The following is a 17,903-nucleotide window of genomic DNA, read 5'->3' on the forward strand; positions in this document are numbered from 1 at the left end:
CTAAGTCTGTTGTTGTTGTTCTAAGGTGCTACAAAGGGCCCGGGATGTAGACAACTGTTTATACATAATCTAAAAGCATGAAGGTTTGGAACAGATGCATGTTTTTTTTTCTTCTTTAAGGGGGGGGGGGGGGGGGTTAATACTCACACTCAATGGGCAACCATTGAAAAGGCACACAGCCTTATGTTTGTTACCTTATCATGTCAGGGGAATAGCACTTGATAACATTAAATGGTAGTATTATCTGTACATCAGGAGTAGTGTGGGGTTTAAGTGCTAAGGAGAGACCTCACCCCAAATTATTTGATAAAAGAAATAAAAATGGAACCGCACTGGAAATCTTACTGCACCACGACAATGAGTTGGCGAGTTGAGTGTGTATATGTGTGTGTGTGTATATGTGTGTGTGTGTGTATGTGTGTGTGTGTATATGTGTGTGTGTGTATATGTGTGTGTGTATGTGTATATATATATGTGTGTGTGTGTGTGTGTATGTGTATATATATATATATGTGTGTGTATATATATATATATGTATATGTGTGTATAGTTTAACAAAGAATCAAATTTTTGCCTCATTCCATTTTAAACATGGATTCCTTTTAATTTGTGTTTGCATTATACAACTCCTTGGAACACAATTTAGGAAAAGATGCAAAACCAGTGAACCACTCATGGACAGCTGTTTCGTTGTTAATGCAACTCTTCAGCATGAGGTTGGTTACTGGTTTGCTTATTGAGGCTTGGTAGTGCTTGGGAAGCAAAATCCAAATAGGTTATGGTGGGGGAAAATTGTGATTTTGCATCTTTTCCTAAATTGTGTTCCAAGCAGTTGTATACTGCAAACACAAATTAAAAGGAATCCATGTTTAAAATGGAATGAGGCAAAAATGTGATTCTTTGTTAAACTAATTTGCATATGCCCACCCAGAATCCTTTGCGGTTGAAACATCACTGCAGATTTGGGATTTCTGTGGGAAAAGCAAGTCTTATGGCTTGAATGGTGTGCAGATTTTTGTTTAGCATTGTAATATATATATATATATATATGTCTGTCTCTGTCTGTCTCTGTCTGTCTCTGTCTGTCTCTGTCTGTCTCTGTCTGTCTCTGTCTGTCTCTGTCTGTCTCTGTCTGTCTCTGTCTGTCTCTGTCTGTCTCTGTCTGTCTCTGTCTGTCTCTGTCTGTCTCTGTCTGTCTCTGTCTGTCTCTGTCTGTCTCTGTCTGTCTCTGTCTGTCTCTGTCTGTCTGTCTCTGTCTGTGTCTGTCTGTCTCTGTCTGTCTCTGTCTGTGTCTGTCTGTGTCTGTCTGTCTGTCTCTGTCTGTCTCTGTCTGTCTCTGTCTGTCTGTCTCTGTCTGTCTCTGTCTGTCTCTGTCTGTCTCTGTCTGTCTCTGTCTGTCTCTGTCTGTCTCTGTCTGTCTCTGTCTGTCTCTGTCTGTCTCTGTCTGTCTCTGTCTGTCTCTGTCTGTCTCTGTCTGTCTCTGTCTGTCTCTGTCTGTCTCTGTCTGTCTCTGTCTGTCTCTGTCTGTCTCTGTCTGTCTCTGTCTGTCTCTGTCTGTCTGTCTGTCTCTGTCTGTCTGTCTCTGTCTGTCTGTCTCTGTCTGTCTGTCTGTCTCTGTCTGTCTGTCTCTGTCTGTCTGTCTCTGTCTGTCTGTCTCTGTCTGTCTGTCTCTGTCTGTCTGTCTCTGTCTGTCTGTCTCTGTCTGTCTGTCTGTCTCTGTCTGTCTGTCTCTGTCTGTCTGTCTCTGTCTGTCTCTGTCTGTCTGTCTCTGTCTGTCTGTCTCTGTCTGTCTCTGTCTGTCTCTGTCTGTCTCTGTCTGTCTCTGTCTGTCTCTGTCTGTCTCTGTCTGTCTCTGTCTGTCTCTGTCTGTCTCTGTCTGTCTCTGTCTGTCTCTGTCTGTCTCTGTCTGTCTCTGTCTGTCTCTGTCTGTCTCTGTCTGTCTCTGTCTGTCTCTGTCTGTCTCTGTCTGTCTCTGTCTGTCTCTGTCTGTCTCTGTCTGTCTGTCTGTCTCTGTCTGTCTGTCTCTGTCTGTCTGTCTGTCTCTGTCTGTCTGTCTCTGTCTGTCTGTCTCTGTCTGTCTGTCTCTGTCTGTCTGTCTCTGTCTGTCTGTCTGTCTGTCTCTGTCTGTCTGTCTCTGTCTGTCTGTCTCTGTCTGTCTGTCTGTCTCTGTCTGTCTGTCTCTGTCTGTCTGTCTCTGTCTGTCTGTCTCTGTCTGTCTGTCTCTGTCTGTCTGTCTCTGTCTGTCTGTCTCTGTCTGTCTGTCTCTGTCTGTCTGTCTCTGTCTGTCTGTCTCTGTCTGTCTGTCTCTGTCTGTCTGTCTCTGTCTGTCTGTCTCTGTCTGTCTGTCTCTGTCTGTCTGTCTCTGTCTGTCTGTCTCTGTCTGTCTGTCTCTGTCTGTCTGTCTCTGTCTGTCTGTCTCTGTCTGTCTGTCTCTGTCTGTCTCTTATTTATTTTTTAAATCTGCTTCTGTTGCATTTGAAAATGTTCTTGAAGTGATTTAAAGGGACACTGTAGGCACCCAGACCATTTCAGCTGTGTCCCTTTTAGCACCTAGTGCTGCAATGTAAAACATTGTCGTTCCAGAGTCTGCCCTCAGTGGCTGTCTACCAGACAGCCACTGGGGACGCTTTTGGAATCCAAACAGACTTTTTGGTCCGTTATCTGACACTGGATGACCTCACGCTCTGCATAGGTTTTAACCCCTTCAGCCCTGCCAGGGGGGAGGTATGGGGGGGACCTATTAACCTAATCGCGCCAGGAAAACTACTTTGTTTTCATGGTACATAGGATCAATTTAAACTTCTATGGCACGTCCAACTGTCAACAACCAGCTTGAATTTGCAATGGGCAGTCCTGAATGGAGCCTTTAATTTGTGCATTAGAAATCTGGTTTCTTAAACTGTTTAAAATTCTTGGGTTCTGTGTGTGTGTGTGTGTGTGTGTGTGTGTGTGTCTCTCTCTCCCCCCTGAGTCCTATAGTAAAATTCTAGGAGTCACTGTTTTAGTTCTAAAATAAAAAGAACACCTGGTTAAATAAAGTACAAGTGAAACTGTAAAGCTCTGGTTGTGTTCAGAGTGCAGTCGAACTCTGACATCACATCCTTTGTGCACTCCAGTGTTAAATGCGGGGGACTAAAATAGGCTTTCTTCGATGAACATTGTATTTCGGTTTGTAGCCAAAAAGGATTATTTCCTGCTCTGGGATTTGAAGTTGAGAATATAGCAGTGCTGTTTTCAAGTACAGTCACTTCAGAAATGAGCTTGGCAAACCCCATGAATATGTCCCCTATGCTGAAAATACCATAGGCGTTTTCCTTGGCCTAAATATGGCTGCTGGAGCACAAAGTGTTCACTGTCTGGAAAGGGAGATTCTGCAGAAAGTCTGCACGATGGCTGAGAACAGGCACCCCTTTATAGTCCCTGGTGTGGCTATATTTAACCCCTTTGGCACTGTAACGTTCTCTGAATGACTGATTAGTTTGTGTAGTATGTTTTAATTTCTGCTAAAGTTTAACATTGTTATTGCTGGCTCCTAGCACATTTGAGTATTCCACATGGTACCCTGAGGGTATATCTTTCACCAACTCAAATTTTTAAATGTTACTTACAAGTATAAAATATTTATATTTATATTATATTTATATTTATATTTACTACAAATATAAAAGTGTTCTCCCCTCACCCCCCCCCCCCCCCCCCCACCAACATATGTAAAAAGTGTTTTAATAAAAAATAACATAATATAGTTGTAATTGTATGTGACAACTTTTTTTTTTTTTGGTTTGACAGGTTTAGATCAGATTATAGCGTTTTACTATCCACCATTTGAAGTTGTAATTCAACAGCTGGGGAGCTCGTTTTTGGAAACCCCTCCTGAAGGCATATGAATTAATATTGATGCCAAAACTACATTTTTCAAAAAAGATTTGTGGATTATGATTGGTGCTTTTTGATATTTCAGTCTACACGTTGAGGAACAACTAGTTGATTTTGGGGAATGTCTGGGCTTGAGTGGTCCTGGGGGTGGTTTTATCGGGGTTGGGTGGTGTTAAGTCTGAGTAGTTTGTTATCCTACCTGTGATCTTTATGTGTGTTCTGGTTGGGGCCTCGTTGGTTGGGTGTGAGGGTTGGGTCTTAGATCTGTGTTGTTGCTCGTTGGGAGCTCCCACCCACCTGGTCTGACCCGTTTGATGGGGCGTTTGATAGGGTCGTAAATTCAAAGATCCATGGCTCCCATATTTTGTCGAAATGTTTGGTGGTGTCGTGGACTAAGGCTGTTAGCTTATCCATTTGCATTGCTTCGTTGATTTTCTGTTTTATGATTGTGAGGGGCGGGATGTCTGGGCTTCCCCATTTTTCTGCGATCGCTCGCCTGTTGGCTAGTGCCAGCTTGGCCAGTAGTTTATTCTGTGCCCTTGAGATATTTTTAAGAGGTCTGGACAGGAGCCACAGCCAGGGGTCTAGCGGGATTATGGTGTGTAGTGCCTGTGTGGCTAATTGCGCTATATGTTGCTACAGTGTGGTCACTCGGACACTCCCACCACATGTGGGTGTATGTTCCTCTGTTCCCACAGCCCTTCCAGCATAGATCATTGTCTTGATTGTTTCATTTGTTTCAGGCGTAGCGGTGTGATGTACCATCTGAGAAGGGTTTTGTACGCTTGCTCTTTGTGGTTGACGCAGATCGATACCGTTGCTGTGGCTTCCCAAATATCCGCCCAGTCACTTTGGTCCTCCATGGGGCCCAAGTCTCTCTCCCAGGCAGCCATGTATGGCATAGCGCCTTCCCTTGTTTTTTTACTTAATAGGGAGTATAATGTTGATATTTGTATATTTGTCCTCTACCGAGTGGTTGCTTGCTACATGCTTTCTCTAGTGGAGTGAGGGGAGTATTGCTCGCTTTCTGTAGGGCTGGTTTGTCTATGTAGCTGCGGATTTGTAAGTATCGAAAGAAGTCATGGGTCGTGAAGGGGGTCTGTTGGGGTAGTTCCGAGAAGGGTAAGATCTGTTGATTTTTATAGAATTGGTGAATGCGGGTCAGGTCATTGTCCTCATAGCGGGAGAAGTCTTTCGGGGTCATGCCTGGTGTGAACTGAGTATTCCGGAGGATGGGCATTAATGGGGAGGGATGGGAGATGAGGTCATGTTTTTTGGTGATTTTATCCCATATGTTGATCGTGGTGAGGAGGGCTGGGGATGTGGTGGGGGTTGGTGGCCTGGCCTCTTTTGGGAGCCAGATGATGAGGGAGGGAAAATCGGAGCCAAATATATCGTGTTCTAGGTCGACCCATCTCTTTAGGCCAGGAGCGGCGTGTAGTTGAGTTGTCTGTGCTATTTGTGCTGCGTGGAAGTATTGGGCTTTATTGGGAAGTCCTAGGCCACCCTGTCTATTTGGGATGTAAAGTGTTCGTCGGGCTATACGTGCTCTTTTTCCAGCCCATATGAACTTGTCTATTTTGGTCTGTAACTTTTTAAAATCAGAAGCTAGTATCGGGATTGGGAGGGTTTGGAAGAGATATAGGAACCTCGGGAGGAGGTTCATTTTTATTGAGGTCGTTCGGCCGATCCATGAGATCGACATGTCTTTCCATTTTTCCAGGTCTTGTGCAGCTGTTGCCAGTAGGGGTGCGTAATTTAATTTGTAGGTATGCGTGAGGTCCGCTGGAAGAGTGATCCCTAGGTATTTAATGGCTGTGGGCTGGTACTTGAATGGGTGCCTGGTTTGAAGGGTTTGGAGGGTGGATTGATCTACTTGGATCGGGAGGGCTTCGGTTTTTTCCAGGTTGAGTTTGTATCCCGAAATGTGTGTGTATTTTGTTAACTCTGCGGACAGAGGTGGTAGAGAATTCAGCGGATCTGTGATTGACAAAAGTACATCATCTGCATACGCCGCGATTTTATAGGTTTCGTCTCTGATTCGAACTCCGTGGATTTCCTTGTGGTTTCGCAGGACTTGGAGTAGTGGTTCGAGGGAGATGGCAAATAAGATGGGGGAGAGTGGGCATCCCTGTCGCGTGCCGTTATTTATTTGGAAAGAGGGGGCTGTTGTTGAGTGTAGGAGAAGGGTGGCCGTGGGGGAGGAGTAGAGGGTTCGCAGTGCGTTCAGGAAGGGTGTTGGGAAGCCGAATTTCTGTAGGGTTGCGAATAGAAAGGGCCATAGCAGTCTGTCGAATGCCTTTTCGGCGTCTTGTGTTATCACCAGCTTGTCTGTTTGGGATAAACCCTACTTGGTCTGGGTGGATAAGTCGGGGAAGGAGGGGGTTGAGTCTTTCTGCCATCACTTTCGTGAATAGTTTAACGTCTACGTTGAGCAGGGAGATCGGTCTGTAGTGTCCGGGGTCTAGGTGGGTCTTTCCGGGTTTCGGTAGGAGGCATACGTTCGCTTGTAGCATGTCCGTGGGTAGGGGGTCCCCCTTTAGGAGTGAGTTGTAAAGGTTGCTGAGGTGCGGGAGTAGGGTCGACGCAAAGGTTTTGTAATATAGCCCTGAAAATCCATCCGGGCCCGGGCATTTATTTGGTTTTAGTGTTTTGAGTGCTTTTGCTATTTCATCTGTCGTGATATCTGCGGACAGTCGGTTAGCTCCGTCCAGTGTTAGTGAGGGTAGGGTGACAGAGTCTAGGTACTCATTAATCTTGGTGGTTAGTTGTGTAGGGTCACCTCTGTGTTGTGGGCTATGATCGTAAAGTTCAGCGAAGTATTCTTGGATTATCTTCGCTATTTGATCTGGTGTTTCTTGCGGCTTTCCCTCTCTCGTGTGGATTTTTGTAATTTTTTTGTGTTCTGCTCTACGTTTTAGTTTGCGGGCGAGTAGGGTGTCCGCTTTATTGGACTTCTCGTAAAAGAGCTGGCGAGTCCACTGTAGGGCCTTAGCTGCGTCCGCTGACATGAAGGCTTTAATGGCTGCCTGATGTTGTTGTATTTTAGTGTTTAGGTCAGGTGAGGGTTGTGTTTTGAAGGTGACTTCTAGTGATCGGAGTTCTTTTAGGGTTTGTTCGAGTTGGGCCAGGCGTTTTCTTGTGGTGGGTGGCCTGACTTATTAATGTGCCTCTGATTACTGCCTTGTGCGCCGCCCATAGTGTCCCCTGTGAGGTGACCGAGTGTTGGTTCAGCATGAAATAGTCAGTGATGGCCTGAGAAGTGGTTTCTCTGATCGCTGGGTTATGCAATAGGATAGGGTTCAGGCGCCATTGCCATCGACGGGCCGTGTTTGGTGGGTCGAGGGTGAGTGAGATGTCAGTGTGGTCCGACCATGTAATTGATCCTATAGTTGTGGTTTTGATCAGGGGTAGTACAGATGGGGAGGTCAGGAATAAGTCAATACGTGAGTGGGATTGGTGTGGATGGGAGTAGAATGTGTAATCCCGGGAGGTCGGGTGTTGGGCCCTCCATGCGTCCACTAGGTGTGTGCGTGTGAGGAAGGCTTGAAAAAGTTTGTCAGCGGTTGCCGTGTGTCCCCGGGTTGACGTTTGGCGTCTAGTCCTATGCCTATCTATCGCTGGGAATGGGGCGGCGTTGTAGTCGCCTCCTATTACCAGATGGTATGAGGAGAACAGTGCTAGGTGTGCCTGTAGTGCCAGCCAGAAGGATGCGGTGGGGGTGTTTGGGGCATAGATCGAGGTAAAGGCGTATTTTTGGGTGCCTATTTTCCCTGCTGCCGTTACATACCGTCCTTGTGGGTCTGCTTCAGTTTTGTCCACTATAAGGGGGCATGCTTTGTGCAGTAGTATCGCTACTCCGTTTTGTTTGCCTGTTGGTGAGTTAGCTAGGAAGTTTCTGTTGAAATTTCTATTTTGTAGGGGGAAAGTTCTGTTGTGTTGATGATCCCTACTTTTTAGAGCTGTCTCAGCTCTATATTATGAATGCCTGGACGCAATAATCCCTGTCTATGGATATAATTGGAGGGTCTTTGGAGCTTGTTTTCAGGATGGAGTAGGTATATGTGAAAAAGGACAAAATAGGAAATCCAATGGTATAGTATTTACAAACAATTGGTATTGATGGAGGAAAATATCATACTTCCATCACTCAGAGCAATGTCCTGCTCTGGTATGAAGAACTTGAGGTGGTACAATCCCCACCTAGGGATATATGCTGGAACCGGAAGGATGATGAGGGCTGTATGAAAGATGTACTCCACCTGTAACTTCACTGGCCATTCCTCAGATGGCTGTTAGAGATCCTTCCATGGTCATGGCTGCCTAGAATGCATCCAAACATTCAGTGTCTCCTCCCTCTGCATGCAGACACTGAACTTTGCTCTGATTGGCCAGGGCTGTGTTTGAATCATGCTGGCTCTGCCCCTGATCTGCCTCTTTGTCAGTCTCAGCCAATCCTATGGGGAAGCATTGTGATTGGATCAGGCTACCACTTCTGATGTCAGCAGACTGCTTGTTTTTCTGAGACAAACAGCATGCAGATTTACAGCTTCAGGCTTGCCTACAGTAAGATTGTGCTATATTTATGGAGGCATGAGGGGCCCAGGGGAACTAGATGGTGGTTTTAACACTATAGGGTCAGGAATACATGTTTGTGTTCCTGAACCTATAGTGATCCTTTAAGTGAGTACTTATTTTATGCACAGTTTTTGTTTTTACTTGTATAGCTGTTGTTTCCAGCTTTATTAATTTATTAACCTATCTTATAAATCACCTGTGGAGGTACATCCTTCATACAGCCCTCATCATCCTTCTGGTTCCAGCATATATCCCTATGTGGGAGTTGTTCTACCTCAAGTTCTTCATACCAGAGCAGGACATTGCTCTGGGTGACATAAGTAGGATATTTTCCTCCAATACCAATTGTTTGTATATTCTATACCACTGGGTTTCCTATTTTATCTTTTTTCACATATACCTATTCCCATCCTGAAAACAAGCACCAAAGACCCCTCCACCTATATCCATAGACGGGGTTTATTCCGTCCAGACCTTCATAATAGAGCTGAGACGGCTCTAAAAAGTGTGTGCACTTTTGCCCATTTGTACTCCCTTCACAAACATCTACTGTACTGCACCATAACCTGTTTCTTGCTTTGTACTTATAGATTCATATACGAAGAATATCTGTATCGTATGTATACATAATCCTAAGCGCTGATCATCTCCTGTCTGTTATCTTTACAATCCACTTCACAATGGTCGAGAGAACCCCTTGTTGGTGATTTGCTGCTAATTATAGATATTGAGCACTTATGCTCACCAGTTTTTCCAATTTTATAACTACTGCATTACAAATGTGCAAGCCGCCCATCCCCCAAAATACAGTTATCCCCAATAGAAATGTATTATTTTGTAGTGAAATGAATTCCAGATTTGAAGATTCGGGATATAATAACAGAGCTGTAAATATAGTGGAAATGTTTAATACCAAATAAGTTTTTTTTTTTATTGTGGTAAAACTTGCCAGTATGCTATACATATTTTATAATCTGCAATAAGTCATATTATAACTTTTTTATATTCTGCGTAGATTTGGTTTTATGTCCTAAGATTAAAGTTAGTGTCCCAATCCCTTGCTTTTTAAAAAATTCTTTATAAAGTTTAATTACGTGGCATTTAGTTTGTCTATTGAATTGGTCACTGTATATTCTAACAAAGCCATATATACATTTGCTCTGCAAATGCTATTCAATTGTTCAGTGAAGGCCCTACATAATATTTGAAATCTGGAATGTTCATGTCATGAACAACCTATAGACTAAACGGATAAATTCCAGTATTGACTAACTTACTGCAATGCTTTTCCTAAAAAATAATTCTAAACAGTAATAATCATCTTTATTAAAGCTAGTATGCATGATGCCTTTTGAAGTACAAATATTTATATATAAATGGATTTAAAGCTGCACTGTCATCCCCTCTGAAAAATGAGTTTTATTTATTTTTAAAGGAATCTTTGACATACTCCTGACTGTGTTGGAATTTTACTGAAATCCCAATCCAGTCAAGTGATATACAGAGACAAAGTAAGGACTACTTTGTGTGTCTATTTCTAAATAGGCTGATTTTCTTTGACACAAGGCAGGGCCTACGTGTCAATCCCTGCAGCCGTCATCAGTGACTGCTGCATAGAATTGGCTGTGTTTATGGAGGATCCCCCGCGGTCTCGTAGAATTCACCCATAACCTCAATGCTGTACTCTTGTGTGGCGGCACCCACATTTACCATTTTGAAAAAAAATACTTGCCTGTGCCACTGGACGCCTAGCGGTGATGACATTAATGTAGGTGCTGCACGCTGACCCAGTAAGCTCTAGAGGCTCTGTCTGAGTGACTCACTAGAGGTGTTACTAGACAGCAATGCAAACACTACCTTTTGTCTGCAAAGGCCGTGTTTACATTAAAAAGTGTCCTGGTACAGGCTATGTACGTCAGAACTACATTAGGCTATAGTGGTTCTGGTGACTAGTGTCCCTTTAAGAATTGTATTTTTGATATTGAAAAAACTGGCTCCTAAACTTTTTAACTGGCTCTTAGATTCCATGCAAATTTGTCAAGCACTGCAATAAGCACAAAATGTACTAAGTAATTTGGGGCAGTCAATCTATCCATTACAGTCTTTTGAAATTCCCACACCTCTAATGGCTCAGTCACTACTGCCTGTGTACTAAAATAGATTCAATAACCAAATCGACCGTATTTACTAGAAAAGAATACACCCTCAAATCTAAAGCGCACTACAATTTTTGAAACTTGGAAGTTGAAAAATGTTTTTGCTGACGAATGTTAATGTGCATTTATACAAGACTCTACTATACAACATTGTGCTACAATGAAAATGTTTGAAATACCATCAAGGTTACTATGTTATATCACAAACATTTTCATTGTAGCACAATGTTGTATGTATGTTCAAAATTTTCTGGTGAATTTCATTCTTTAAAGAAGACTTAAAACAAAGAATAGATTTAACATAGTAACCTTGATGGTATTTCAATTTAAGTGTTCTATGTTAAATCTATTCTTTGTTCTTTGTTTTAAGCCTTCTTTAAGGAATGAAATTCGCCAGAAAAATTAGAATTTTGCCCTGAATGTAATGCGCTATTGAATCTAATGCGCATTCAAATTTTGGAAACGTTATTTTCACAAAAAAGATGCGCATTAGATTAGTTAATACAGTATTTTATGTCCTGCATCTGCAAGGTATGTGAATGTTTGATTTCACTTTTTAAAATTGTCCTCTAACCGGTAATATAGCAAAAGATTGCATTTAGTTGTTACTGTAGCCAATGAATGAAACTTGTGTAAAGTAATTTGAATGCTAGGCTTGCTTTATATGGAACTGCTTGCACCTGACCTTTTATCTAACATATGGTGACTTGTAGGGATCGACCAATATTGATGTAAAAAAAAATTAAAAATTATTTTTTTTAGAGCTGATACCGATAATCTGTGAACTTTCAGGCTGATGGACGATAACTTAACGATATTCTGTACATTTACCATTTTGAAAAAATAAACTATATATTTCTAAAGGTAAAGGCACAAAATAGATATGCCACATATAGTGGATGCAGTGTGTTTAGACAGGGTGTGTGTGTGTGTGTGTGTGTGTGTGTGGTGGATGCAGTGTGTGTGTGTGTAGTGAGTGTGTTTTCTGTAGGTATTTCATTTGGGGATATATATGTGTATATATGTATATTATAATTTTATTTTTATTTTTTTGTCGTCCCCCTTCCCTGTTTGTTACCTAGCCAGGGAGGGGGGATATAGCATTCCTTGGTGGCATGGACTGTGCAGCGGGGGCCCAGCAAGCTCTTACTTACCTTCCTAGCAGTTTCCTTGTGTAAATCTCGCGGCCAGCGTGCCACGGTAACCTGTGGCAATGCTCTGACGGTCGCAGGACTTGCGAGATTTATACAGGGGAGCTGCTGGGAAGGTAAGTAAGCGCTTGCTGTGTAATGGGCCTGACGGTCCTGGTATGTATTATTGGCAATATCGGTATCTCTATAGGCCGATACTGATATTGCTGAGAATATCGATCCCTAGTGACTTGGCATGTATCTGTGGTCTTATTTTTGACTCCTAAATAAACTTTTTTTCCGGTGTAGACAACTTTCCCAATTTGCAGTGATCTGGAGACGTCGATCAAATTTGTGCTGCCTGTTAAAAAAAAAAAAAAAAAAATTCCTAGTTCGTATTCATTTATTTTATTTTTTACAAGGATATACATTGTGTGTTCTTAGTGTTGCTTATTATGGTTAGTGACAATATTTGGTAGTATTGGGGGTAGTCATTTACATATAACCACTATTAAACTTTGGTGTGTGGTATAGTTTGTACATCTTTAATAATGACTAAAGGTGCATTTAGATATTGAAATCATACCCACCCTGCCAAAAATAACTGCACTTTCAAACACCCAAAGTTCACCACCCAGTAATTGATTGCTTTGTGCCAAAGGGTTGCCTTCCCTTCTCTAGACTGTCCCCAGCCTATAACTGCTTCTTAAGTTTAGGAAGATGTGTGCAGATAATTTGGAAGTGAAAACATCTGCTATGTTTGCGGGAGGGTTTAGTTACCCGAAAAGTTTTTTTTTTTTTTTGCACATCTGTAATGTTTTGGAAAGATTAAACTTGGATTCCATTCAGACACCTTTTTCTGGAACTACTGCTGTAAGCTGTAGTGGTTATGGTTCTTTGACTGTTTATTGGTTGTTGTTTTTTTTTTGTGTGTAATTGTTACATGCTAAGTGAACAAAGTTTCTACCCTGTTCCAATTTAACACCTAAATGAAGAACATATAGATTTTTACCCAGCACCATTTGATTTGCTTTAAAGATTGCTTTCCTCTGTTTTCTGCGTTGACTGGTTTATATTAGTAAAGTTGTTAAAAGAATGGTGGGTGGGGGTGGGTGAACCCTTCTGCAAATTTCTATGGTCATGTATTGTACTGATGGCAGGTTGTCAAGACCTAGAGTACAAATTTAAAGAGATCCTCACTTAAGCACCGGGCAGATAAGTGTTTTGGCTGAACCAGTTTTCTGAGCCACCTATGCTCGATGTTGTTGTCTCAGAACCTTACACTGCTGGGGAAACATGAGAAGACCCAGTTTAGGCCAAAATGTATCCAATAAGTGGATGTGATTCTTTTGTGCGACTTACCTAATGATTCAAATCCCTTTTTACTGTTTGACAGGTTTTTCATGCTAAATAGTGCACCAAATAGGATTGTGACAGTTTGACTATTTGGGGGGCAGAACAGAGAAAAGGGTTGCTTTTCTGACTTAGGAATGTTAAAAAAACGTATTCATGGTTCCAGCTGCCAGAGTAGCTTAGTCGTTTAAACATTTTGTTGTTTTGGTATTTTTGCCTTCAGTTCTTTCAAAGGAGATTTAGGTGTGGGGTACTGGGAGAGAGGGGGGGGGGGGGAGGAGAGGTTGTTTTGCATGACACTGTGGCCTGTTTTGTGACTTGTATCTCTTGCATGGCACTTCGGGTTAAATCTATCAATGTCAACCTTTTTGCCATTCTTATTCATTCAGGGAAGTGTCAGACATTTATATACTTGAGTATTTTTTTTTTTTTTTTTTTTTACTAAATGCATTTTAAAATGTATATTTCGTCATATAAATGTGTAGATTTGTGTATATACAATTGCTAACAAATGTATGTTTAAAAAAAAAAAAAATGCTGCCCTCCCTCATTCCTTTCACATGGCATATCACTGTTGGCTGACGATTGATTGGTGGGGTAGAAGAAAACCCTCCAACAAAGCTAGATGTTTGTGAGAGTTACTCCCCCCCTCCCCCCCCCCCCCCCGAAAGAAAACTCCCATAATTCTTTGGCTGCCATAATCAGAGAGGTTGACATATCTGCCTTATAGAAGAAGCGGGGATAGACATTTAGATTTAAGCAGACGGTTTCCAGAATGTGAGTGTTTTTTATTGGGAATTTAGTCACCTTGTCTCGCAAGAGGTGAGTGTGTTCTTGGTAATGAGTGATTTTTTTTTTAAATCCTACGCGTTGGGTTTATATTATGAATATCCGGCTCTGTTTTATCATGCAAGTACATATGGTTGTGAATACTGAAAATGTAACTAATTTAATGTAAGTAGAATTTTCTTTCCTTTCTTTCAATTTAAACTTTCCACGACATAACAATGAAATATTTCCTTTACTCAAGTGCTCAGATATTTATCCAAACATAATAGCAATGGGTTTTCCTGCAGAAAGGCTTGAAGGTGTATACAGAAATAATATAGATGATGTAGTGAGGTAAGTCCCTTGCATATCTTTTTTTTGTTTTGTGTTTTTTGTGTTTCTATGTTAAGAATTTGTCATGCTTGTGATCTGTTATTTGGCATAAACTAGTTTTATGAATATCCATTTTCTTCATGTGAAGATGACTACTTAGAGATACATTGATAAACTGTATAAGTACGCTCGATGCTATGTCGTCCTATTGAAATTAAAGGGACACTATAGTCACCTGAACAACTTTAGCTTAATGAAGCGGTTTTGGTGTATAGAACATGCCCCTGCAGCCTCACAGCTCAATCCTCTGCCATTTAGGAGTTAAATCCCTTTGTTTATGCACCCTAGTCACACCTCCCTGCATGTGACTTGCACAGCCTTTTATAAACACTTCCTGTAAAGAGAGCCCTATTTAGGCTTTCTTTATTGCAAGTTCTGTTTAATTAAGATGTTCTTATCCCCTGCTATGTTAATACCTTGCTAGACCATGCAAGAGCCTCCTGTATGTGATTAAAGGTCAATTTAGAGATTGAGATACAATTATTTAAGGTAAATTACATCTGTTTGAAAGTGAAACCAGTTTTTTTTTTATTCAGGCTCTGTCAATCATAGCCAGGGGAGGTGTGGCTAGGGCTGCATAAACAAACAAAGTGATTTAACTCCTAAATGACAGTGAATTGAGCAGTGAAATTGCAAGGGAAGAATCTATACACTAAAACTGCTTTATTTAGCTAAAGTAATTTAGGTGACTATAGTGTTCCTTTAAGCTAATATTTAGAGGTTTAGTCGCTAAACTGCAAATCTGAATCTGGCAAAATATGGACCCAAATAAATCTAGAAAGGTTATTCAATTTGGCTATAATCAAAGTTTGACTACATTGAAATTTGACATTCAGATTTTAGTGAATAAAGCTTTTGACTTGTCTTGGGTAGGTGACAATGTTCTAGGCTCCAGTGTTTTCCCCAACTATATTTGCTAACACTTGGCACATCATAGTGTGAAATAGTTCACAAATACATTGCAATATCTTTGCATTACACCCTTGAATTTCATCTGCCAGGCCTTCTATGTGATTAAGGTGTGATAATTTTGTTTAGATTGACTCATTCATTTTGTTTCCCTCAGTGGTCCCCATGACCTCTAACCATGTAACCAAGTCAAAGGCTTTAACCATGAACTTGTTTTGGGTTTCATAATTTGAAATATTTCTCCTGTTATCCTATGGGTTGGGTTCTGTGTAATTTGACGTGCTCAATGGGGCTTTCCTATGTAATGTGCTGCCAGTGTGCATTTGCTTTAGAACCGAATATCAATCACTCATATTTGCTTTTCAACTGAACCGGAGTGTACATGGAAGACAGCTAACTTGTGGAATGTGTAGTGTTTTGAAACACATGGCACCGCAGATGTTAACTAAGTTGTTCTAAAACCTTTTAAATATTTTGTCTTGTCATTTGGGATTTAATTGTGTATATCTAATGAATTTAACTTTTTTTTTTAATTTCTCTCCCGAGTTCAAAATGTTGCTACTTGTTATTGAGTAATGTTATAAACCCATGTCATGCTTTCCTTAATAATCTAAAAACGCATATATTTTATTTTGCAACAATGTCTTCATAGTATGTTATTAAGCATTTAGCAGTTTTACATTTTCATATAACCAAATGGCTTGCGAACTAGATGTGATAGATTGCATTGTCTAAACAACTTCCTTCTTATTCAAACAGGAAGTGTTGCAAAACAAAGGTACCAAAAATGCCATCCATATTAAACGGCGTCATTGGGCTGGTGGTTCCTGTATGCTTTTGTTCTGTCTGTAAGCAAATACGCTAATATTTTTTTTTAACTGTTCTTCAGACATTGGAGGCTTTTATGTCTCTCCCCCCGATTAGAGGCAGTGCACAACAACTGGGATATTCACTCTGTCTGGACAGGAAAACGCAGGATTGCCACCTCCTAATTTAAAAGTTAAGCCCCTCCTAATACTTAACCAGGCTAGCGGTATTCCCGAGCGTGACTCGGGGTTAATTTTCGCTGCCAGAAGCGGTAACCCTGAGTCACGCTCGGGGTAGATAACAGAGCTGGCAGCGGAGTCTCCTTGCCTTCTCCTTGCGATCCAGCGATGTCCCCGCGCTGTGATTGCCGGTGAGAGCCCCGGCGGATGCCTCCATCTGACTTCCTGGTTCCGTCTCTGTGAGCCGCAGAGCCTCATGGGGGCGGAACTGGGCGGGTAATTCAAATGTTTCAAGCATAAAAGTGACACACACACACACACACAAAGTTAGGTGATACAGTGAAATCCTGTCAGATTACATTGTATCACCTCAGATTTGACACAGTATCACCTCAGATTTGAAATTTGATCATCCTACACTGCCCTGCCTGCCCTTTTTGCTGTAATTTCTGCCCATAAAATAAATTTTTTACCATGGCATCAAAGCGTCACTTTAGCATCTCCAAAGCGGGTTTGGATCAGATGAGTGGCAGCGACACAGAGCCCCTCGCAGAATTGAGCGACTGCGATAGCGATTCGTGGCAAGATTCGTCATCCGACTCTGACAGTGACCAGAGAAGTGGCGACGATTCTGCACCCGAGCTCAGTGATGTGCGCACTTGGTGCCTTATTGATTGCGGTATGGATGAGGTACCGCCGCCAAGATTTCCGTTTACTTGATCACCTGGGATGAAGGTAGACGTTGAGCACAATGATCCTTTGGCATACCTAAAATTATTTCTCACAGATGACGTCATTGAAAAGATTGTCACGGAGACAAATCGCTACAACGAGCAGCAATCAGCTACTCTGCATAGCAAGTTTTCCAGGAACAGAAAATGGAAACCGGTGACTAAAGAGGACATCTGGAAGTTTCTGGGGCTAATACTACTTCAGGGGGTGGTGGGGAAACCCCTGCAGAAATGGTACTGGACTACCAATACATGGCTGGCAACCCCATTTTTTGGCACCATCATGTCCGAGTACCGATTTTCCCTCATAATGAAGAATTTGCACTTCACCAACAACGAGGAATTTGACGAAGCCACACATCCAGCGCCAAAACTCAAGAAGATCTGGGAAGTATACCAAATGATCCTAAAAAATTTCCAGCAGGCCTATGTGCCAGATAGAGACATCAGCATTGATGAAAGTCTGATGGCTTACAAGGGACGCCTCAGCTGGATTCAATACATCGCATCCAAGAGAGCACGGTTTGGAATAAAATCCTATATGCTCTGCGAGTCTGCCACTGGCTATATATGGAATTCCGTCATATACACCAGTAAAGGAACACAATTCAACCCCAGGTACAGCGGCTATGGGATGGCAACGTCATCAGTCCTTACACTGCTTGAGCCATTGCTGAATCAGGGGTATTGTGTGACAACGGACAACTTTTACACATCGCCTGAGCTGTACGAGTTTCTGATAAAACACAAGACTGATGGATATGGAACCGTTAGGGCCAACCGACGTGACCTGCCATCTGTTTGCCAAGAAAAAACTGAAAACAGGAGAAATGGTTGCCTGGCAGAAAGGACAGATGATGGCAATGCGTTGGCGTGACAAAAAAGACGTATGCCTAATGAGTACAGTGCATAACACCTCCACTGCCATGGTCCACACAAGAGGTGGGAAAGATGTCATGAAGCCACAACTTGTTATTGACTACAACACCACCATGGGAGGAGTCGATAGAGCTGATCAGGCGA

General features: G+C 42.0%; 1 protein-coding gene across 1 annotated transcript in view; it reads left to right on the forward strand.

The window, feature by feature from the left end:
* PTEN (phosphatase and tensin homolog) overlaps positions 1–17,903 on the forward strand; it is an 86,663-nt gene that overhangs the window by 22,022 nt on the left and 46,738 nt on the right. Inside the window, exon 2 of the mRNA XM_063435047.1 lies at positions 14,131–14,215. Coding sequence (XP_063291117.1) covers positions 14,131–14,215 — 85 coding nt within the window. The remainder of the gene's footprint in view (positions 1–14,130; positions 14,216–17,903) is intronic.

Source organism: Pelobates fuscus, chromosome 10 (assembly GCF_036172605.1).
Source record: "Pelobates fuscus isolate aPelFus1 chromosome 10, aPelFus1.pri, whole genome shotgun sequence".
NCBI classification, from domain to species: domain Eukaryota; kingdom Metazoa; phylum Chordata; class Amphibia; order Anura; family Pelobatidae; genus Pelobates; species Pelobates fuscus.